This window comes from Pan paniscus, chromosome 18 (genome assembly GCF_029289425.2).
Source record: "Pan paniscus chromosome 18, NHGRI_mPanPan1-v2.0_pri, whole genome shotgun sequence".
NCBI lineage: Eukaryota > Metazoa > Chordata > Mammalia > Primates > Hominidae > Pan > Pan paniscus.
Window position 1 is genome coordinate 11,963,245 of NC_073267.2, and position 20,624 is coordinate 11,983,868.

At 50.1% G+C, this 20,624-nt stretch overlaps 1 protein-coding gene across 1 annotated transcript in view; it reads right to left on the minus strand.

Annotated features, from left to right (window-relative positions):
- The window catches only part of LOC117976364 (uncharacterized), a 145,069-nt gene that overhangs the window by 43,529 nt on the left and 80,916 nt on the right, over positions 1–20,624 (minus strand). Inside the window, exons 32-38 of the mRNA XM_063597944.1 lie at positions 20,121–20,338; positions 15,490–15,683; positions 9,588–9,896; positions 8,567–8,802; positions 8,323–8,484; positions 7,637–7,714; positions 2,067–2,274 (exon numbers count right to left, since the gene is read on the minus strand). Coding sequence (XP_063454014.1) covers positions 2,067–2,274; positions 7,637–7,714; positions 8,323–8,484; positions 8,567–8,802; positions 9,588–9,896; positions 15,490–15,683; positions 20,121–20,338 — 1,405 coding nt within the window. The remainder of the gene's footprint in view (positions 1–2,066; positions 2,275–7,636; positions 7,715–8,322; positions 8,485–8,566; positions 8,803–9,587; positions 9,897–15,489; positions 15,684–20,120; positions 20,339–20,624) is intronic.

Genomic DNA, 20,624 nt, shown 5'->3' on the forward strand with positions numbered 1-20,624 from the left:
CATTCAACCACATGTACCTACTACGTGCAGGGCACAAGGAGACAGGGGACACAATCCCCACACCTGGGAGCACCGGGCTGTCAGAGATAACAAGAATGTTAACGACAGGCAGAGCATCCCCAGGAGGTGGGGACAGCAGACTGTGGACAGCAGTGGGAGAAGGGAGAAGTCACTCTTGGCTGGGGGCGGCCATACCAGGCATCCTGGGTCGGGAACTAGAGCGGCGTGGAGGTGGTCATTCAGAGTGGCCTCCCCTCACTTGACTGTCATGTCCCTAACAAACCCTGAGGTCAACTCAGACTGGGGACAATTTCCCCATGTGATCCTGTCCTCTGTTCACCCCTCAGGAGGCTAAGGGCCAAAAATAAAGTGTTTTTTTGTTGTTGTTGTTTTGTTTATTTTTTTGAGACAGAGTTTCACTCTGTGGCCCAGGCTGGAGTGCTGTGGCGTGATCTCGGCTCACTGCAACCTCCGCCTCCCAGGTTCGAGTGATTCTTGTGTCTCAGGCTCCTGAGTAGCTGGGACTACAGGCATGCACCACCATGCTCAGCTAATTTTTTTTTGTAGAGACAGGGTTTCACCAAGTTGGCCAGGCTAGTCTCGAACTCCTGACCTCAAATGATCCACCCGCCTTGGCCTCCCAAAGTGCTAGGATTACAGGCGTGAGCCATTGCACACGGCCCCCAAAATAAAAAAATTTGAGGCCAACAGAAGGACTCCCCTAGGGGACTGGGGAGTCCCCGGGGTCCTGAACGGTCAAGAGCCAAGTCTCCATAATCTATATGGGGGTCAGAGGATGGCTCTGGTTTCAATCCTCACTCCGTCATTACCAGCTGTGTGGCCTAGACCAGGTGACTCAACCTCTCTGAGCCTCCATTCCTCATCTGCAGAATGGGAATGGCGTTCCTAACCCTATCTCATAGGCTCGTTCACGCACCCATTCAATACCTACTATGTACCCTACAGCGAAGCAGACAAAAATCATCCCTGCCCTCACAGAGCACACATTCTGGTGATTCTAGCATAGAAAGAATGAAAAACAAAGGTATTTGTATGCTACACAGTGTGGTCAAATGACAGAGCTGGGGAGAGGGATGGGAGGGGATGGGAGGAAATGGGGAGGTGGAAAAGAGAGGCCTCCCTGAGATGCCATTGGAAAAATACCTAAGGGAGGTGAGGGAGCCAGGCAGGCGTGTGGGAGAGATGCATTCCAGGCAGCAGGATCAGCCCGTGCCAAGGTCCTGGGGCCACAGCAAGCCTGGCGTATTGAAGAATAGCAAGGAATGGAACAAGTAGGGCTGGGGGCTGGGAGATGAGGTCAGATGGGGGAAGGGTGTGGATTCTGATGGCTCGCAGGCCCCTCTAAGAGCTTTGACTTTCCCCCTGTGTGATCGGGACGGCTGTACTGTATTGTGCTCTCGTGTGCACACAGCTTGCCTGGCATGTATGCAGTTAAGTGCTCAGCCAGTGCTGGCTCCTCTTGTTGCTTTTATCTTCCCACCATAATGGGTTGAACCGTGTCCCCCAAAAAGAGATATTGAAGTCCCACCCCCCTCACCCTCTGTCCTGTGAATATGACTTTATTTAAAAATAAGGTCTTCACAGATGTAATTAAGTAAAAACAAGGTCATATTCAAGTCGGACGGGCCCTCAATCCACTGTGGATTGTTTTTATTTTGAGACAGGGTCTCATTCTGTCACCCAGGCTGGAGAACAGTGTTGCAATCATAGCTCATTGCAACCTCAACCTTCTGGCTCAAGTAATCCCCTGCCTCAGCCTCCCGAGTAGCTGCGACCACACACATGCACCACCACACCTAGCTAAGATTTCTATGTTTTAAGCCATCCAGTATGTGGGACTTTGTTGTGGAAGTCCTAGAAAACTAATCCACCTGCCTTGGGAGTTAGGTCATTGATGGGCAAGGCTGTCCTGGTTGTCCTGGAGCCCAGAGCCACACTGGGCTTGATGGGAGTGCCACCTGGGTCCAGGCCTGAGGCTGCTGGTCTGGCCCACGCATGGAGGAAGCCAGCTCCCCAGTCCCGGGGCTGTGCGCTGAGTGCCTTACCGTGTATCTGCAGCTCAGCACTAAGGCAGGCCTCGCCTGGGAACCCCGCCCACAACAAAGCCTCGCTGTTGTGCCAGCTCCGGCCGGAGAGCTCCAGGTGCTCATCATGGTAACAGCAGCTCACAGAGTAGTTGAGGAATGTGGGCCCCATCAGGATGCGTCCAGAATGCTCGAAGCCGGAGCTGCCATTGTGAATGTCCACAGAGACCTGGAATGACACCGAGGAGACGCTGGACCGCCCTGTGCAGAGAGAGCCAGCCTGGGTCAAGCTGGCACTGGCTCCCACAAACCCTGGGGTTATCACTGCCATCCACGTCACTGTGGTGGGAGGAACTCAGACCCTCTTGAAGGAGCAGGTTTGATGACCAATGGGGTTACTCCAGCTAATTACACATGCACCCAGGAGACCGTAGAGAAAACACGGAGAAACCAATCAGGAAGCGGGGCAGGCAGGGGAGAGAGGGCCTGGGGAAGATGGCTGGAGAAAGACTTTGGGAAGACCAAGATGTCCTGGCTGGTGCGAAACAGGTTGCAAACCACAGCCTACATCTGTTGTTGTAAATAAAGTTGTTGGAACACAGCCCTGCCTGTTTGTCGGAGGCATTTGAACCAGAGCAAATCCATCTTGAATAGACACTGGGTAAAATAAGGCTGAGACTTACCGGGCAGCATTCCCAGGAGGTGAGGCATTCTAAGTCACGGGACGACATAGGAGGTCAGCACAAGATACAGGTCATAAAGACCTTGCTGATAAAACAGGTTGCAGTAAAGAAGCTGGCTAAATCCCACCAAACCAAGACGGTGACAAGAGTGACCTCTGGTCGTCCCCACTGCTACACTCCCACCAGCACCATGACCGTTTACAGATGTTATGGCAACGTCAGGAAGTTGCCCTATATTGTCTAAAAAGGGGAGGCGTGAATAATCCACCCCTTGTTTAGCATATCATCAAGAAATAGCCATAAAAATGGGCAACCAGCAGCCCTGAATTCTTTCTTGCACAAGATCCAAGAACCCTCCCTTGCGGTCTGGATCGAGACCCCGTTCCGGTAACATGTTCACATCCCATTCCTGTGGCTGCTTTCACAACACAATAGCAGCAGAATGGAGGCGTTGTGGCAGAGACTGCAGGGCCACAGAGGCTAAGACATTTTCTATCTGGCCCTTGATGGAAAAAGTTTCTCAAACTCTGCTGTGAGATGTAATTCCCTCCCATGCCACCCCACAATTGTCTTAGTAAAACCTTCAGTGAGGCCAGGTGCAGTGGCTCATGCCTGTAATCCCGGCACTTTGGGAGGCAAAGGCGGACAGATCACTTGAGGTCAGGAGTTTGAGACCATCCTGGCCAACAAGGCAAAACCCCGTCTCTACTAAAAATACAAAAATTAGCCAGGCGTAGGAGTGGGTGTCTATAATTCCAGTTACTCAGGAGGCTGAAGCGGGGGAATCTCTTGAGCCCAGGGGGCAGAGGTTGCAGTGAGCCGAGATCACACTACTATACTCCAGCCTGGGTGAAAGGGCAAAACTCTGTCTCAAAAAACAAAAACAAAAACAAAAACAAAACATATACTACAAGGCTACAGTAACCAAAACAGCAGGGTACTGGTACCAAAACAGAGATATAGATCAATGGAACAGAACAGAGCCCTCAGAAATAACGCCGCTTATCTACAACTATCTGATCTTTGACAAACCTGAGAAAAACAAGCAATGGGGAAAGGATTCCCTATTTAATAAATGGTGCTGGGAAAACTGGCTAGCCATATGTAGAAAGCTGAAACTGGATCCCTTCCTTACACCTTATACAAAAATTAATTCAAGATGGATTAAAGACTTAAACATTAGACCTAAAACCATAAAAACCCTAGAAGAAAACCTAGGCATTACCATTCAGGACATAGGCATGGGCAAGGACTTCATGTCTAAAACACCAAAAGCAATGGCAACAAAAGCCAAAATTGACAAACGGGATCTCATTAAACTAAAGAGCTTCTGCACAGCAAAAGAAGCTACCATCAGAGTGAACAGGCAACCTGCCAAATGGGAGAAAATTTTCGCAACCTACTCATCTGACAAAGGGCTAATATCCAGAATCTACAATGAACTCAAACAAATTTACAAGAAAAAAACAACCCCATCAAAAAGTGGGCAAAGGATATGAACAGACACTTCTCAAAAGAAGACATTTATGCAGCCAAAAGACACATGAAAAAATGTTCATCATCACTGGCCATCAGAGAAATGCAAATCAAAACCACAATGAGATACCATCTCACACCAGTTAGAATGGCAATCATTAAAAAGTCAGGAAACAAAAGGTGCTGGAGAGGATGTGGAGAAATAGGAACACTTTTACACTGTTGGTGGGACTGTAAACTAGTTCAACCATTGTGGAAGTCAGTGTGGCGATTCCTCAGGGATCTAGAACTAGAAATACCATTTGACCCAGCCATCCCATTACTGGGTATATACCCAAAGGACTATAAATCATGCTGCTATAAAGACACATGCACACGTATGTTTATTTCGGCACTATTCACAATAGCAAAGACTTGGAACCAACCCAAATGTCCAACAATCATAGACTGGATTAAGAAAATGTGGCACATATACACCATGGAATACTATGCAGCCATAAAAATGATGAGTTCATGTCCTTTGTAGGGACATGGATGAAATTAGAAATCATCATTCTCAGCAAACTATCACAAGGACAAAAAACCAAACACCGCATGTTCTCACTCATAGATGGGAGTTGAACAATGAGAACACATGGACACAGGAAGGGGAACATCACACTCTGGGGACTGTTGTGGGGCGGGGGGAGGGGGGAGGGATAGCATTAGGAGATACACCTAATGCTAAATGATGAGTTAATGGGTGCAGCACACCAGCATGGCACACGTATACATATGTAACTAACCTGCACATTGTGCACATGTACCCTAAAACTTAAATAATAATAAAAACCCAAAAAACAAAAAAAAACCCCAAACTTTCAGTGAAATCTCCACCACCTCTACCACAATTTTGAAGGAGCTACCCAGGCATGAAGGAGCAGGGATGAGAGACGGGGAGAGGGCACCCTGGTCCCCTGCAACCCAAAGAATGAGCCGCGGCCCAGCCGTGACTGCATCACCTGGGCTGAGAAACGCAGCATCTCAGGCCCCACCCCAGACCTGCTGAATCAAACCTTCATTTTAATGCCCTCCCCGATTATGCCTGTGTACTGGGTGTGCGGGAAGCCCTGCTCTAGGCAGAAGACGGCCGCCTCTGCCGTGGGACCCCACAGGAGGTCCAGGTCTGCTGGGCTCTGATCATGTGCCACTCACCCTCTGGGATGACAGCACAGGGCCCAGGGCTGGACTTGTCCTGAGTTTCAGGGGCTCTGTACTGCTGGCCACCTCTGCCAAACTGTCCCCATCCACCCTGGGCCACACCCAGGCCTGCCTGCTAGGCCTCTGCTGGTGTCACCGCTGACCTTGATGGTGCCAAGGTCAGACGGGCCCCAGGCACTCAGGCTCAGAGCAGATCCAGAGACTCAGTGTGAGAGCAGAGAGGCCAGCGGTGAGCTCTCTGTCACTATCCACGGAGCACTTCCCTGCACCCCAGCCCCAGTGGGCAGAGCTGGGAAAACTGAGGCCTGAGCCCTCGTCACCACACAGCTGGCTCCCTGGACTTACCCCCCAGGACTAGGCATTCCCAGGGTCTAGTCAAGCCTAGACCAGGGGTTGCAAACTGGTGGCCCTTGAGCTGATAAGTTTTATGTGGTCACTCACTCTGGTATTTTTCGTGTTGTTTTTTTTTTGAGACTGAGTCTTGCTCTGCCACCCAGTCCGGAGTGCAATGGCACAATCTTGGCTCACTGCAACCTCCGCCTCCTGGGTTCAAACGATTCTCCTGCCTCCGCCTCCCAAGTAGCTGGGATTACAGGCATGCGCCACCACGCCCAGCTAATTTTGTTGTATTTTTAGTAGAGACAGGGTTTTACCGTGTTGGCCAGGCTGATCTCGAACTCCTGACCTCAAGTGATCCACCCACCTCGGCCTCCCAAAGTGTTGGGATATACAACATCTTGTATAATTCTGTTCGTGTGAAATTTCCAGAATAGATGAACGCATAGGGACGGAAGGCAGATTTGTGGTTGCTGGGGACCAGGGAGGAGGGGATGGGAGGGACTACTAATGTACTGATGGGTATGGGGTTTCCACTGGGGTGTTGAAAAGTTCTGGAACTTGCAAGCACCGATGATTGTAGAATAGTGTGAACGAACATAGCATCCCCGAGCTGTATACTTTAAAACGGTTTTACATTATTACACATATTTTACTACAAGAAGAAATGTGAGAAGATACATATGATGTGGAGGGTTTGAGACGTGGCACACACTCTGTAGTTCCCCACACAGCCCAGTGACACATTTCAGTTCTCCGCCTGCCCCCAAAGTCTTCAAGTTTGCAACCCCTGTACCCAATGCACACAGGTTTATCATTGAAACAGCGGGAGCAGGCTGGGTACACGGCCCACGCCTGTAATCCCAGCACTTTGGGAGGCCGAAACGGGCCGAACACTTGAGGTCAGGAGTTCAAGACAAGCCTGGCCAACATGGTGAAACACTGTCTATACTAAAAATACAAAAATTTAGCTGGGCGTGGTGGTGGGCACCTGTAATCACACCTACCTGGTGGGCTGAGGCAGGAGACACTTGAACCTGGTAGGCAGAGGTTGCAGTGAGCTGAGGTCATGCCACTACACTCAAGCCTGGGCAACTGAGCAAGACTCTGTCTCAGAAAAGGAAAGGAATGGGACGGAAAGGAACAGAACGGAACGGAAAGGAAAGGAAAGGAAAGGAAAGGAAAACAAAGCAAAGGAAAAGAAAGGAAAACAAACAGCAGCAACAGCGGCAGCAGCTGCGATCACTGCCTGAGCATGCAGCAGGTGGCAAGGCCCCTCACTGTTTTATGTCACCTGTTTTATGAGGCAGGAACTGCTACTCCATATGGGTCAAAAATGTTGACTGAGCACCTACTACATGTCAGGCCCCGTCTCAAACCTGGGGATACTACCATGCACAAAATAGAAATGCCCGAGCCCGTGATGCTCAGGTGGCAGTGGTGGGAGGCAGATAGGACAAAGAGAAAGGCATTGTGCTTCCTGCCTGCACCCTCGGTAGAGACAGCTTGAAGCCACCTGAGCTGAGCTGCACCCCAGCCCTCAGCGCCACGGTCCGCTTGTCTCACGATGCCAGGACATGCCCACCGCCAGCCCAGCTGCCCATGACAGAGGTGGGCTTGCAACCCTTGGGTCCTGACTGATGTTTACCTGTGTTTGCAGATGGGACCACTCGATGACCATCAGGTTGAGCTGATGCCCCTGGGAACTGGGAGTCCAGGTGCATGTCACCAGGGATGTGGGGGCTTTTGAAGGAGGGGGACCATGTGAGTATCTCCTGGCAGCGACCTCAGCTCCGGGCCACACCTCAGGCAGCCCCTGTGATCAGGCTGTGCCAGCCCCCCTGGAGGGGCCCACTATGTACCACAACCATCCAGCCCAGGACAGAGACCCCATACCTCGAGAGGCTGCCCAGCGATGTCCCCTCGGCACCGTCCTGACAGCTGGGTGGGCGAGGCGTCTCCACTGCAGTTGACCTACAGAGACCAGTGGGTGGGAAGGGGCTGGCTTCTTCCCTGACCCCAGAGTGAACCGTCGTGGGTGCCAAGATCCCACTTGACCCCGCCACCCTTTGGGGAAGCCACCGTGGGCAAATAACCCCAAAGAGAGGTTTGCACAGGGACTTGAGGGCGAAGCCACAGCATCACCATCAAATGAAGGTAAACGGAGCTCCCAGCATGCAGGGCCTCCACGCCAGGCACGGTGCTAACTGAACCACAGAGTAACCACGGGAGGAGGTGGCAGATGAGGAAACTGAGTCACGCAAGTCAGGGAAAGAGGAAGCATCTTGCATGTGGTCACACAGTCAGCGACGGTGCAGCCTGGCTTCAGGCCAGGAGCCCTGCTCACTCACATTCCCTCTCCCACCATGGACGGTTTAGCCACCCTCAGGGACAGGCACCGAGGTGGTTTCCTGCTTTTCATTTCTGAGAACAATAAAGAGGACAGCTGCGGGTGTGAGGCTTCTCCAGGGTAGGGACCCCAGGGAGGAACTGAGAGACCAGGGCCTCTACCATCTTCATTCTACCAGACATTGCCTGGTGCAGGCTGCAGCCTGGCCCATGTGGGCAGCCAACCCACTCACCTCCAGCTGGGAGGGCAGGGTGCCCTGCAGCCCCGAGAGGCCATGGTGCAGCCCCAGCACCAGCCCCTGGCGGCCACCCTCTGCCTTCCTCTCCAGGGCTGCGCGGAGCTGCTCGCCATCCAAGATCACCGTCAGACCGGCCGCCAGACTACGTCCCACACTCTGGGCAGAAGCAAAGCTGTTGGGTGTCCCTGGGACCCACTGGTCCCCGAGAGGGCCCGGGTGCAGCCCCCTCCTCACTCACCTGGAAGTGCCCATGGCCATCTAAGGAGAAGGGGAGGCCCCAGTGCTTGAGGCTGGGCATGGTGTGGGTGTGACGGAGGCTGGCATGGAGCTGGAGGCCCGGGGACTCGGGGGTCAGGTCCTCCAGGCCAATGGCACCGTCTAGCTGACCCCCCGCGTTCCGCAGTGCCAGGCGTGCTGAGCAGTTGGAAGCCACGTGGGTGAGAGACAGGAGCATCCCTGCCTCGGAGGGGAGTCCTGGGGGAAGAGGCCAGCGGGCAGGAGTGGGCAGAGCCCCAGAGACCACTCAGCCCAGTCCACCACATTTAGTCAGGATGGGAACATGACGGGGGCCTGGCCAGCACACCTGCTCTCTAGAGGATCCCCTGAGCCCCATAGCTCCAGGTCCTACTGCACCCAATACACCAGGTTAAACCATCTGAAACTGTCCACATTTCACAGAAATGGCGATTTCATCTGGTCCAACCTCACAGCACAATTGCCACATGCAGCCGGTGCTAAGACCCATGTCCCTTAGGACTTCCAGCTCCCCGAGGAAAGGACACAAATCTCAGAGGGAAACAGGGGTCTGATTGTGTGTCCTCCCCTCGCTGCTGCACCTGGGGGCCCCTCCAGGCCTGGAGGTAACATCTGAGAAGCTCGAGCAGGGGCTGTTGGGATTATTTCATAGCTGCGGTCCCAGAGGGCATCCCTGGGGTCCCGGCTAGGCCAGGTATCCACGCTGCACAAGCTGTCCCAGGGAACGGGGGGGGTGGGAGGCCTGGAGGGCTGATGGCAGCGGCTGTCACCAGCTGATTTGAAGCCTGTCAATACGGTAACAACTGGTGCCCTGAAGCTGCATGTTCTGGCTGAATCACGTCCCAGGGAAGGAGACACAGGTGTGCCGGGGAAGCCAGCAGGGGAAAGAAATGAAGCTGGAATGTGAATTTGGGGGTTGGAGGCTCATTTATCCCCCCTCCCTTGGCTCCAGGACTTAGAAGTCTTGGAGGAAGAAGCTGTTCTGCCTGGACCACTCGTCCTACCTGCATCACTCAGCGTGCTGATATTGTGTGTCAGGCCACCCGCAAGCTGTCCGTGCCGGGGGCCCCAGGAGCAGGCGCCACCCAGAGCCAGGCTGGCTGCATGGGCCCGGATGCTGGCCTGGGCCCTCAGGTTCCTCGTCTGGGCCTGCAGCCGGCCCTTCAGCTGGAGCTCTCCAGGCAAGGCCTGGCTGCTGTTCTGGGCAAGGACACAGGTCACGCTGCGCACGCTGGTGCCGTTCCCTGCCTTCTCATGCTTGTCCCGCAGGAGGAAGCCCAGCACAGCTGAGTCAGCAGTGACCCTGAGGGTGCCTGCAGAGGATGGTGGAGAAGAACAGAGCAGAGGCGGCTCAGGGAAATGAGCTGCTTTGGAGAGGAGGGAAGAGAATTTGGGGGTAAGAAGTTGCTAGATTCATGTGTCGCACTTGTAACTCATGTCAGAAATGGCACATTTGTGAAATCCATCAGAGTACACCAGCTCCCTCCCAGGATACTCTGAAAATCAAGTGAGCTAATTCGCAAAATAATTCAGAAAATCTGAAAAGCTCTATATTTATATAGAGCTATACATTTATATAGCTGTATACGTTTTCCAAAAAACTCCCACAAAGAACGCTCCAGACGTCTTCGCTGGTAAAGTTGATCAGACGTTTAGAGAACATCACCACCAATCTGATACAAACTCGTTCAGAAAAGAGAAGAGGATACTCGACTTGGTTTATGAAATTGGCATAAACCTCATACCAAACCTGACGAGAGCTTTGCAAAAAAGGAAAATTACAGCCCAATAGTGCTGTGAACACAGACACCAACTTTCTTAACAAAGTATTAGGAAACCAAATTCAATTACATATAGAAGGAAAGAAAAACATGCAGGGAATCCCACTAAAGCAAGGTTGGTTTCATACCGAAGTCCAATTTAATTCACACTATTAACAAAATTAAAGTGAAAAACCATATGAATATGTACTAGATTCAGAAAAGGCATTTGACTATATTCAACACCCATTCTTAAGAATAAAAACTGGCCAGGCGCGGTGGCTCACGCCTGTAATCCCAGCACTTTGGGAGGCTGAGACAGGCAGATCACTTGAGGTCAGGAGTTCGAGACCAGCCTGGTCAACATGGTGAAACCCTGTCTCTACTAAGAATATAAAAATTAGCCAGGTGTGGTGGCGCATGCCTGTCATCCCAGCTACTTGGGAGGCTAAAGTAGGAGACTCGCTTGAAACTGGGAGGTGGAGGTTGCAGGTTGCAGTGAGCAGAGATTGCACCACTGCACTCCAGTCTGGGAGACAGGGCAAGACTCTGTCTCTAAAAAACAACAACAAAAAAACTCTGCAAAACCAATAGCAAACATTAAAATTATTTGTGGAAATTTTGAACATTTTCTTTGTAAGATTGAGAACAAGGTAAGAATTTTTACTCTTAGCATATTTATTCAATATTATATACTGTATTTCTTAGCTACTGCAATAAGAAAAAAAAAACCTAAATGGCATAAAAATATCAGGCCAGGCTAGGTGCAGTGGCTCATACCTGTAATCCCAGCACTTTGGGAAGTTGAGGTAGGAGGATTGTTTTAGCTCAGGCATTCCAGACCAGCCTGGGCAACAAAGGGAGACCCCACCTCTAAAAAAAAAATTATCTGGGCATGGTGGCATGTACCTGTAGTCCCAGCTACTTGGGAGGCTAAGGCAGGAGGATGCTTGAGCCATGATCATCCCACTGCACTTCAGTCTGGGCGACAGAACAAGACCCCATCTCAAAAAAAAAAAAAAAAAAAAAAAAGGCATAAAAATCAAAATGGAAGAAAATATCCTATTCTAGAATATATAAAGAGTATCTACAAATCAATAAAAGACAAACAATTTAATAAATGGGCAAAAAAAAATTCATGTGACCTGTCTCAAAGGAAGCTACATGAACAAATAGTACACATGAAGCAGTGCTTGGCCAGGCGCGGTGGCTCACACCTGTAATCCCAGCACTTTGGGAGGCCTAGGAGGGTGGGTCACCTGAGCTCAGGAGTTCAAGACCAGCCTGACCAACAAGGAGAAACCCCGTCTCTACTAATAATACAAAAAAAAAAATTAGCCAGACATGGTGGCGCATGCCTGTAATCCCAGCTACTCGGGAGGCTGAGGCACAAGAATCGCAGAGGTTGTGGTAAGCTGAGATGGCGCCATTGCACTCCAGCCTGGGCAACAAGAGCGAAACTCCATCTCACACACACACACAAAAAAAGTGCTCAACATCATTCATCAACAGGGAAATGCAAATTAAAGCCACAAGGAGAAAAAACTAGACACTAATTTGATTATTTTTTTTGAGACAGGGTCTCATTCTGTTGCCCAGGCTGGAATGCAGTGCCACAATCATGGCTCACTGCAGTGTCCACCTCCCAGGCTCAAGCGATCCTCCCACCCCAGCCTCCATGTAGCTGGGACTGTAGGCATGCACCACCATGCACAACTAATTTTTTTACAATTTTTGTAGCGACAGAGTCTCCCTATGTTGCCCAGGCTGGTCTGAAACTCCCAGGCTCAAGCAATCTGCCCTCCTCCACCTCCCAAAGTGCTGGGATTATAGGTGTGAGCCACTGCTCCCAGCTGAGATGTGCACATTTCTTTTTATGTAAATTTTATATCAGAGGAAGGAAGAAAGGGAAGGAGACTAAGAGCAGGGAGAATTGTAAGCACATTTTGAGATTTAGTCCATGATGTGTATGATAATCCATTTGGGTGTAAGGTGTTCTGATGTCTACAACTCACTCTGAAAAGCATCAAAAACAACATAGATGGATGTGTTACAGGAAAGGGGTCCGGATCCAGACCCCAAGACAGGCTTCTTGGATCTCCCACAAGAAAGAATTCAGGGAAAGTCCACGGTGCAAAGCAAAAGCAAGTTTATTAAGAAAGGAAAGGAATAAAGAATGGCTACTCCAGACAGAGCAGCCCTGAGGGTGGCTGGTTGCCCATTATTATGGCTATTTCTTGATTATATGCTAAACTAGGGGTGGATTATTCATGCCTCCCCTTTGGGTTTATTTTATTTTTTGAGACTGAGCTTCACTCTTGTTGCCCAGGCTGGAGTGCAGTGGTGTAATCTCCTCTCGCTGCAACCTCCACCTTCCAGGTTCAAGCGACTCTCCTGCTTGAGCTTCCTGAGTAGCTGGGATTACAGGCATGTGCCACCAGGCCTGGCTAATTTTTTTGTATTTTTAGTAGAGATGGGGTTGCACCATGTTGGCCAGGCTAGTCTCGAACTCCTGACCTCAGGTGATCCACCTGCTTCAACCTCCCAAAGTGTTGAGATTACAGGCATGAGCCACCGTGGCCGGCCCATCCCTCCCCTTTTTAGACCATATGAGGTAACTTCCTGATGTTGCCATGGCATTTGTAAATGACCATGGCGCCGGTGGGAATGTAGTAATGAGAATGAACAGAGGACGCTCTCGTCACCATCTTGGTTTTGGTGGGATTCAGCCGGCTTCTTTACTGAAACCTGTTTTATCAGCAAGGTCTTTATGACCCGTATCTTGTGGCAACCTCCTATCTCTTCCTGTGACTAAGAGTGCCTTAACCTCCTGGGAACGCAGCCCAGTAGGTCTCAGCCTCATTCTACCCAGCCCCTATTCAAGATGGAGTTGCTCTGGTTTACACACCTCTGACAGATGGAGAGTGGATAGGGGATAAAGAAAATAACACAAAATGCGAACAATTATAACATTTAGGTGGGGGGCACGTGGGTGTTTGCGTACAATTCAACTTTTCTATATGCTTGAAATCTTGCATGGGAAATGGGAGGGGGAGGGGGAGGAGCCGTCTTGTAGGGACTCCCACGGGGCAAATCTAGGAAAATCCGGCACTGAAATAATGATCATGACAGATTACTGAATAAAATAAGAATCCATGAGTCCCTACTGAGGTTAAGGAAGGAAAGAAGGAGGGTGATATGGTTTGGACCTGTGTCCCCAACAACCCTCATGTTGAATTGTAATCCCCAGCGTCAGGGGTGGGGCCTGGTGGGAGGTGACTGGTTGGCCTGGGAGCGGATTTCTTAAACAGTTTAGTAGCATCCCCTGGTACTGTCCTTTCCATAGTGAGATCTGGTTGTTTAACGTGTGTAGCAGCTCCCCCCTCTTTCTCTTAATCCTGCTCTGGCCCTGTGACGTGCTGGCAGAGAAGAAGATGCACCGTACTTCCAGTACAGCTTGCAGAACTATGAGCCAACGTCTTTATAAATTACCCAGTCTCAGGATGTGACAGCATTGCAAGGACAGACTAATACAGAAGGGAAGGGAAGGGCAAAGGGAGTAAGCAGGGAAAGCATTCTGCCCTAAGCAATAAATTATTTTTTGAGACAGAGTCTCACTCTGTCACCCAGGATTGGAGAGCAGTGGTGTGATCTTGGCTCACTGCAACCTCTGCCTCCCGTGTTCGAGTGATTCTCGTGCCTCAGCCTCCTGAGTAGCTGGGACTACAGGCGTGTACCGCCACCCCTGGCTAATTTTTGTGTTTTCAGTAGCGACGGGGTTTCACCATGTTGGCCAGGCTGGTCTTGAACTCCTGGCTACAAGTGATCTGCCCGCCTCAGCCTCCCAAAGTGCTGGGATTACAGGCATGAGCCACCATGCCTGGCCTGTAAGCAATAAATTAAAAAAAAAAAATTAGAAAAATCCCCATTTGGCAATCATCATAACAGTAACAGACTCAGACAAGCGTCATCAGTGGGTACTAAAACTAGGAGGGTCACAATTCCATGAGAACACAGAATACTTACATGACTTCCAAGTATCTCACCCCAGTTACTTATTAATTACAAAGGAAATAACTAAAAGCTTTACAGCCAAGAAATCTGGCAACCCTACCTTAATCAAGAGATCAAAGCTAATGTCACCAACGTTGGACAAACAGACAGAAGGTGCCACCTGACAAGAGGCTGCCTCATTTCTGTGGTGTCCTACCAACAGGCTTTCTTGAATGCAGGCATCGGGAAGTGTCACTCAAACCCAGACGGAGGGCTGTTTCACAACATGACTGCCCTGTACCCTTCAAAATGTAAATATCTGCCAGGCGCGGTGGCTCACACCTATAATCCCAGCACTTTGGGAGTGGAGGCAGATCGATCACTTCAGGCCAGGAGTTCGAGACCAGCCTGGTCAACCTGGTGAAACCCCGTCTCTATTAAAAATACAAAAAAAAAATTAGCCAGGTGTGATGCTGTGTTCCTGTAATCCAAGCTACTCGGGAGGCTGAGGCAGCAGAATTGCTTGAACCCGGGAGGCGGAGGTTGCAGTGAGCTGAGATTGCTCCATTGCACTCCAGCCTGGGGGACAAGAGCAAAACTCAGTCTCAAAAAAGAAAACGAAAAAAAAAGAATTATCATGTCCGCAATCTAGGAAAACACAATTCAGGAATAAAATAATATGTTAAATATACATACATATAGAGAGAATATGAGAATGATAAGGGAAATGTAAAATGTTAGTAACTGATTAATCTGGGCAAAGAGGCTGTGCGATTCTTTGCATTGTTCTTGCAACTTTTCTACAAGTCTAGTGTTACGTCAAAATAAAAGGTATTCCAAAATATATGCCTGGGAAACCCTGCACCCAACTCTCCCTCCTGGAGATATACAATGTCCATTAGCGTGTTAAAGGCTCTGACAAGTCCTGCATAAGGAACCCTATTCAGTTTTTAGTGAGCAGATTTTCTTTGTCAGAATGCATGTTCATTTCTCACAAAGGGAAATCATCCATACCCCTTTATCTAAACCTGTAGATATGCCAGTGTGAGATGCTGGAGTTGGAGCACCACTGGACTTGGGTGGAAATGAATCTACCTTGCAGTTCCAAAGAAAGTGCTTGCCGCTGCCCCCATGGCGTTCCCCAGGCCCTCACCCTCTTGAAGTGTCTCCTTCTGCTTCAGCCTTCCTGTGAGTGTCAGGAGGCGGGGCATCGCTGCCCAGCCAGCCACCGTGTGCCGGGTTTGGCTCTGGAAAGTCAGGATCCGGCCTCCCCTCCATTCCTCAGATGCCTTGAGGAGCAACTGTGCTGTGTTCTGGTCCAGCAGTGCCTTGGAAAACAGCCAAATCCTACGCAGCGAAGTAAGGGGGTTAAGATCATGGGCTTTGTAGTCAGGCAAACCTGGGTTCCAACCCCAATGCTGCTGCTCACTAACAGGATGACCTGGGACAAGGACATAACCTCTCTGAGCATCAGTTTCTCCTTCTGCAAAGTGGGGAATAAAGTGGACATACTGATATTGAGCTTTTTTTCATTTTTTTCCTAGGAGACAGAGTGACTCTGTCACCCAGGCTGGAGTACAGTGGCACAATCTCAGCTCACTGCAACCTCCGCCTCCTGGGTTCAAGCAATTCTCCTGTCTCAGCCTCCTGAGTAGCTGGGATTACAGGCACCCACCACAACAGCTGGCTAGTTTTTGTACTTTTAGTAGAGATGGGGTTTCACCACGCTGCCCAGGCTGGTCTCGAACTCCCGACCTCAGGTGATCTGCCCGCCTTGGTTTCCCAAAGTGCTGGGATTACAGGCATGAGCTGCTGTGCCTGGCCTTGAACTGATATTGATATTGATACTGACAGGTACTCAACCAGGTGTGAAACAGTGTGTTTGCACCTATGGCCAGCTCTTCCCATACTCTCCTGCAAGGTGACTTTGCCACTCCTGCATTAACACGTGAGATCTATGTCCTCTCCCTTTGAATCAGGACTGGCCTTGTGACCTACGTTTTGGTCAGTAGAATGTGGCAGAAGTGACAATGTAGAACTTTCAAGATTGGGCCCTAAGATCTGCAACTTTCACCTTCTCACGTGAATGCTGCCTCTTGGAACCCAGCCACCTGGTAAGAAGTCTGACCAGCCTGAGACCGCCATGATGTGAGGAAGCCCAAGCAGCCACTTGAAAAGAGAGAGGGGGATGCACATGGAAGAGCACCGAGGTGCCAGACATGTAAAGGAAGCCTTCCTGGACTTCCCAGTCCACCCCCGTCCTCAGCCCATGCACACATCTGGCTGGGAACTGACTCAGCTGAAGGCTGATGTCAGCCAAGAGTCCCAGAGAATGACCCCTGCCAAAGCCACACAGAACAGAACTGCCTAAGCCTTGTGTAAGTTCCTGACCCACAGAATCGTGAGCAAACAAAATGGTTGTTCTTTAATCTCTATGCTTTGGAGTAGCTTGTTATGCAGCAACATCTAACCAACAGACTCTGCCATGCACTGTGCACTTTAGACACATTGTCTGACTCCTTACAAAAGCCCTGTGAGTTTTGAGAATATTATGAACCCTAATATACAGATGAGGAAACAGGTAGAGAGTAATATGCCCAAAGCTCAAATAAGCAGTTAGCAGTACCTAAAGCATACGGTTGCTTAGAATTAAATGAACTTTGGAATATAAGGTTCCTGCTCCAGGGTCATAATGAGTGATTGATAAATGTGAGAAAAGGAACAGCCCCAAGAAGCTTGCTGTTAAACTTGCTGGAAAATTGAGGCAGGGGACACAGTTCCTATCATCACACAGTGAGTTCCTACATGACACCATTGGAGAGATTTCCCTTGAGCTTCACCACCAGGAACAAGATCAGCCATGCATTTCGTGGTGCACAGCTGTGGACTGTGTGTGTGCACTTCCTGAGGGCCACTGCAAATACTACTACTTGTTGGTTTATCTCTTTGCATTGGCTGCTAGGAAGCTCAGAGCCAAATCTTCAGCTGAGCTCTAAATAACACAGAGGAACTCATGGCATGAATTTTGTTTACTGAAACTACTTTGAGCAGCTTCCCATTTTTCTTTTCCTTTCCCCCTAGCTTCCTCGTGTATCTTTTTAAAATCTAGAACAAGGGTTGGAAAACTACAGCTTGTGGGCCAAAGCTGGCCCACCACTTGTTTTTATAAATAAAGTTTTATTGGAGCACAATCATGCCCATTATTTATGAATTGTCTACGACACTCTTGTACCGCAATGGCAGGGTTGAGTAGTTGCAACAGAGACCATATGGCCCACAAAGCTGAAAATATTTCCCATCTGGCCTTTTACTGAGAGTCTGCCAACTCCTGACCTACAATAAGGTGCATTTTAATAATTTGCCTCGAATCCTTTTCAGACTGGGGATAAGGATGGGCAGTTGGACAGGTGGAGGGACAGACAGCTGTGGTGGCAATTCTGAGGACAAAGTTATCTAGGATCATGCCCACAGCCCAGGTCTCCTTAAATCCATGCCAAAGCTGCAACAAACATGGGATTGCAGAGGAAATATTTAGTGGAGACCCAATTTGTACCAGAATGTGCAGTACTCAAAATACCAGCATAATATTGTGATGTAATAGGAAATATATATTTGGTCTCTGTCCCTAATCCTTGACACAGAGCTCCTAATGCCTTGGAACTAGAGAGTCTCTTTTGTTGACAGGAGCATCTTTGGTTCTAATGAGGTGACTCTTGGTGGGTTCCTGGACAGGAACTGGTCAACAGAAAGATCAAGCCATGATTAGAGGTTGGAACATTCAGCCCTACCTCCCATCCTCTGAGAAGGGGAGAGGGGCTAGAGGTTGAGTTAATAAGCGGTCATGCCTGCATGATGAAGCCACCATAGAAATCCCTGAACCATGGGGTTCACAGAGAGCTTCTGGGCTGAACACACAGAGGGTGGTGAGCCCAGAGAGGGCAGGGAAGCCCAGCATCCCTTGCCCCATACCTTGCCCTATGCGTCTCTTCCATCTGGCTGTTCTCAAATCATATCCTCTATAATCAATGAATAAATATATGTAAAATGTTTCCCTGAGTTCTGTGAGCCATTTTCGCGAATGATCAGACACAAGATGGGAGGAGGTTATGGGGACCTCCAAGTTACAGCCAGTTGGTCAGGAGGGAGGGGAAGGCTCAGAAGCAGAGGGAGGACAGGAAGGGTCTATAGGAACCTGAGTGAGGGGGAGGATCCCTCCTCCAGGAAGCCCTCCCGAGCCACTCCAACTCTTGAGCGCTCACTAAGCACAGTGGGCAGCAGAACCTAGGTTCTTCCACTGTTATGAGAGCATTCACGGTATATAACACAAAGAATTATAATAGTCTATAAGTAATAATGTACAATAATGTATAAAGGGTGGCTCATGCCTGTAGTCCTGGCATGTTGGGAGGCTAAGGCTGGAAAATTGCTTCAGGCCAGGAGTTCAAGACCAGCCTGAGCAACATAGCAAGACCCCGTTCCTACAAAAAAAGTACAAAAATTATCCAGGTGCGGTGGTGAGCCTGTAGTTCCAGCTACTAGAGAGGCTGAGGGGAATGGTGTCTAAAGTTGGGGGCAGTCTCGCACACTTAACATGTGGGGTCTGATGCTAACTCCAGGTATATAGAGTCAGAACTGAGACCATTTGTAGGACACCCAGTTAGTGTCCACCAGAGAATTGCTTGATGGGGAAAAAGACCCCCTGTTCCTGGCCACAGAATTATCCTGTACTGAGCATTAAGAGGACAGCAGCAGAAAAGAGTTTGTTTTTTCCGATTACACCTGCAGCAAAGATGGTAGCCAGCTACTGAGCATGCTCACTGGCCCTGGCTTGGAATTCAAATGCAGGGCTCAGTTCACCATTAGGACAACCCTAAGAAGCAGGTGGAGAAACTGAGGCACAGAAGGGCGAGTGGTCCCAGAGGCAGCCGTGGCCGAGTTGGGACTTGAACCCAAGTGGTCACCCCTGGACCCTAGGCTCCTGAGCACCCCACCATAGTGGACACATGAGTAGGTAAATATATACTCAGACATGAGACCAGACGGAGATGCACGTTCCTTGGGATCACTAGTGATTTTTATTTCATTCCTTTTTACATGATTATTATTATTACTATTTTAGAGTCAGGCTCATTTCACTGTTGCCCAGGCTGGGCTGCAATGCCGCAATCACAGCTCGCTGCAGCCTCCAACTCCGAAGCTCAAGCAATCCTCTCGCCTCAGCCTCCCGAGTAGCTGGGACTACAGGTGCATGCCACCACATCTGGCTATTTTTTTAAAATTTTCTGTACAGATGGGGTCTGTGTTGTCCAGACTGGTCTTGAATTCCTGAGCTCAAGCAATCCTCTCACCTCAGCCTCCTGAGTAGCTGGGACTACAGGTGCACCCCACCACACCTGGCTAATATTTTTTTTTTTTTTGGAGAGATGGGGTCTTGCTATATTGTGCAAGCTGCTCTTGAGCTCCTGAACTCAAGAAATCCTCCTGCCTCAGCCTCCCAAAGCCCTGGGGTGTGACTCAAGGTGCCCGGCCCTTTATACATTATCCTTTAAGCCATCTACAATGAACACGCTCATAAAAACGCAAAAAAGAAACAAAGGGCCAAAGTGAAGAACTGAACACCACCCCCTTTTCATGCCCTCAGTGGCACCAATGGGGCTGACTTGGGTGTGGTCTCAGAGGAACAGAAGAGGGGCCTCTGAGTGAGGATCTCCCATATCCCAGGACACCAGCCTTTTGGCCTCTGTGGTCTCCCTGCCTCCTCGCAGGCCACCTGGGGACCATTACCTTGCTGGGGTGATCTTTGCAGACAGCTGCAGCCGAACAGCCCTGGGGGCACTGAGGACAGCCTGGTGAAGAAGGACACTCACACCCCAGCCCCGGCTGCTCCTCCGAGTGTCCTGGCTGGCGTCGACCTCCAGCAGAACCAGCTCCCGGCCAGACATTTGCACAGATAGAGACCCGTTGAGGCTGCGCACTCTGTAGCGCCCGGCAGCTGCCTGCACCTGCAGGGAGGCAGGGGAGGGACAGGAAGGGTCTATGGGATCCTGGGTGTGGGGGAGGGCTGCCTCCTTCTCCATGAAGCCCTCCTGAGCCACTCCAACTTTGAGCACTCACCAATCATGGTAGACAGCACACAATTAAGAGGAGAAATGAGACAGAGGGAGGAATGGGGGAGATAGCCTACCCTGGCTCCAGCTCCTGGCCCAGGGGTACAGTCCCATCTTGTCCTTTCCACCACATGTGAAATGGGAGTTCTTACTGTACAAATGGGGAAACTGAGGCACTGAA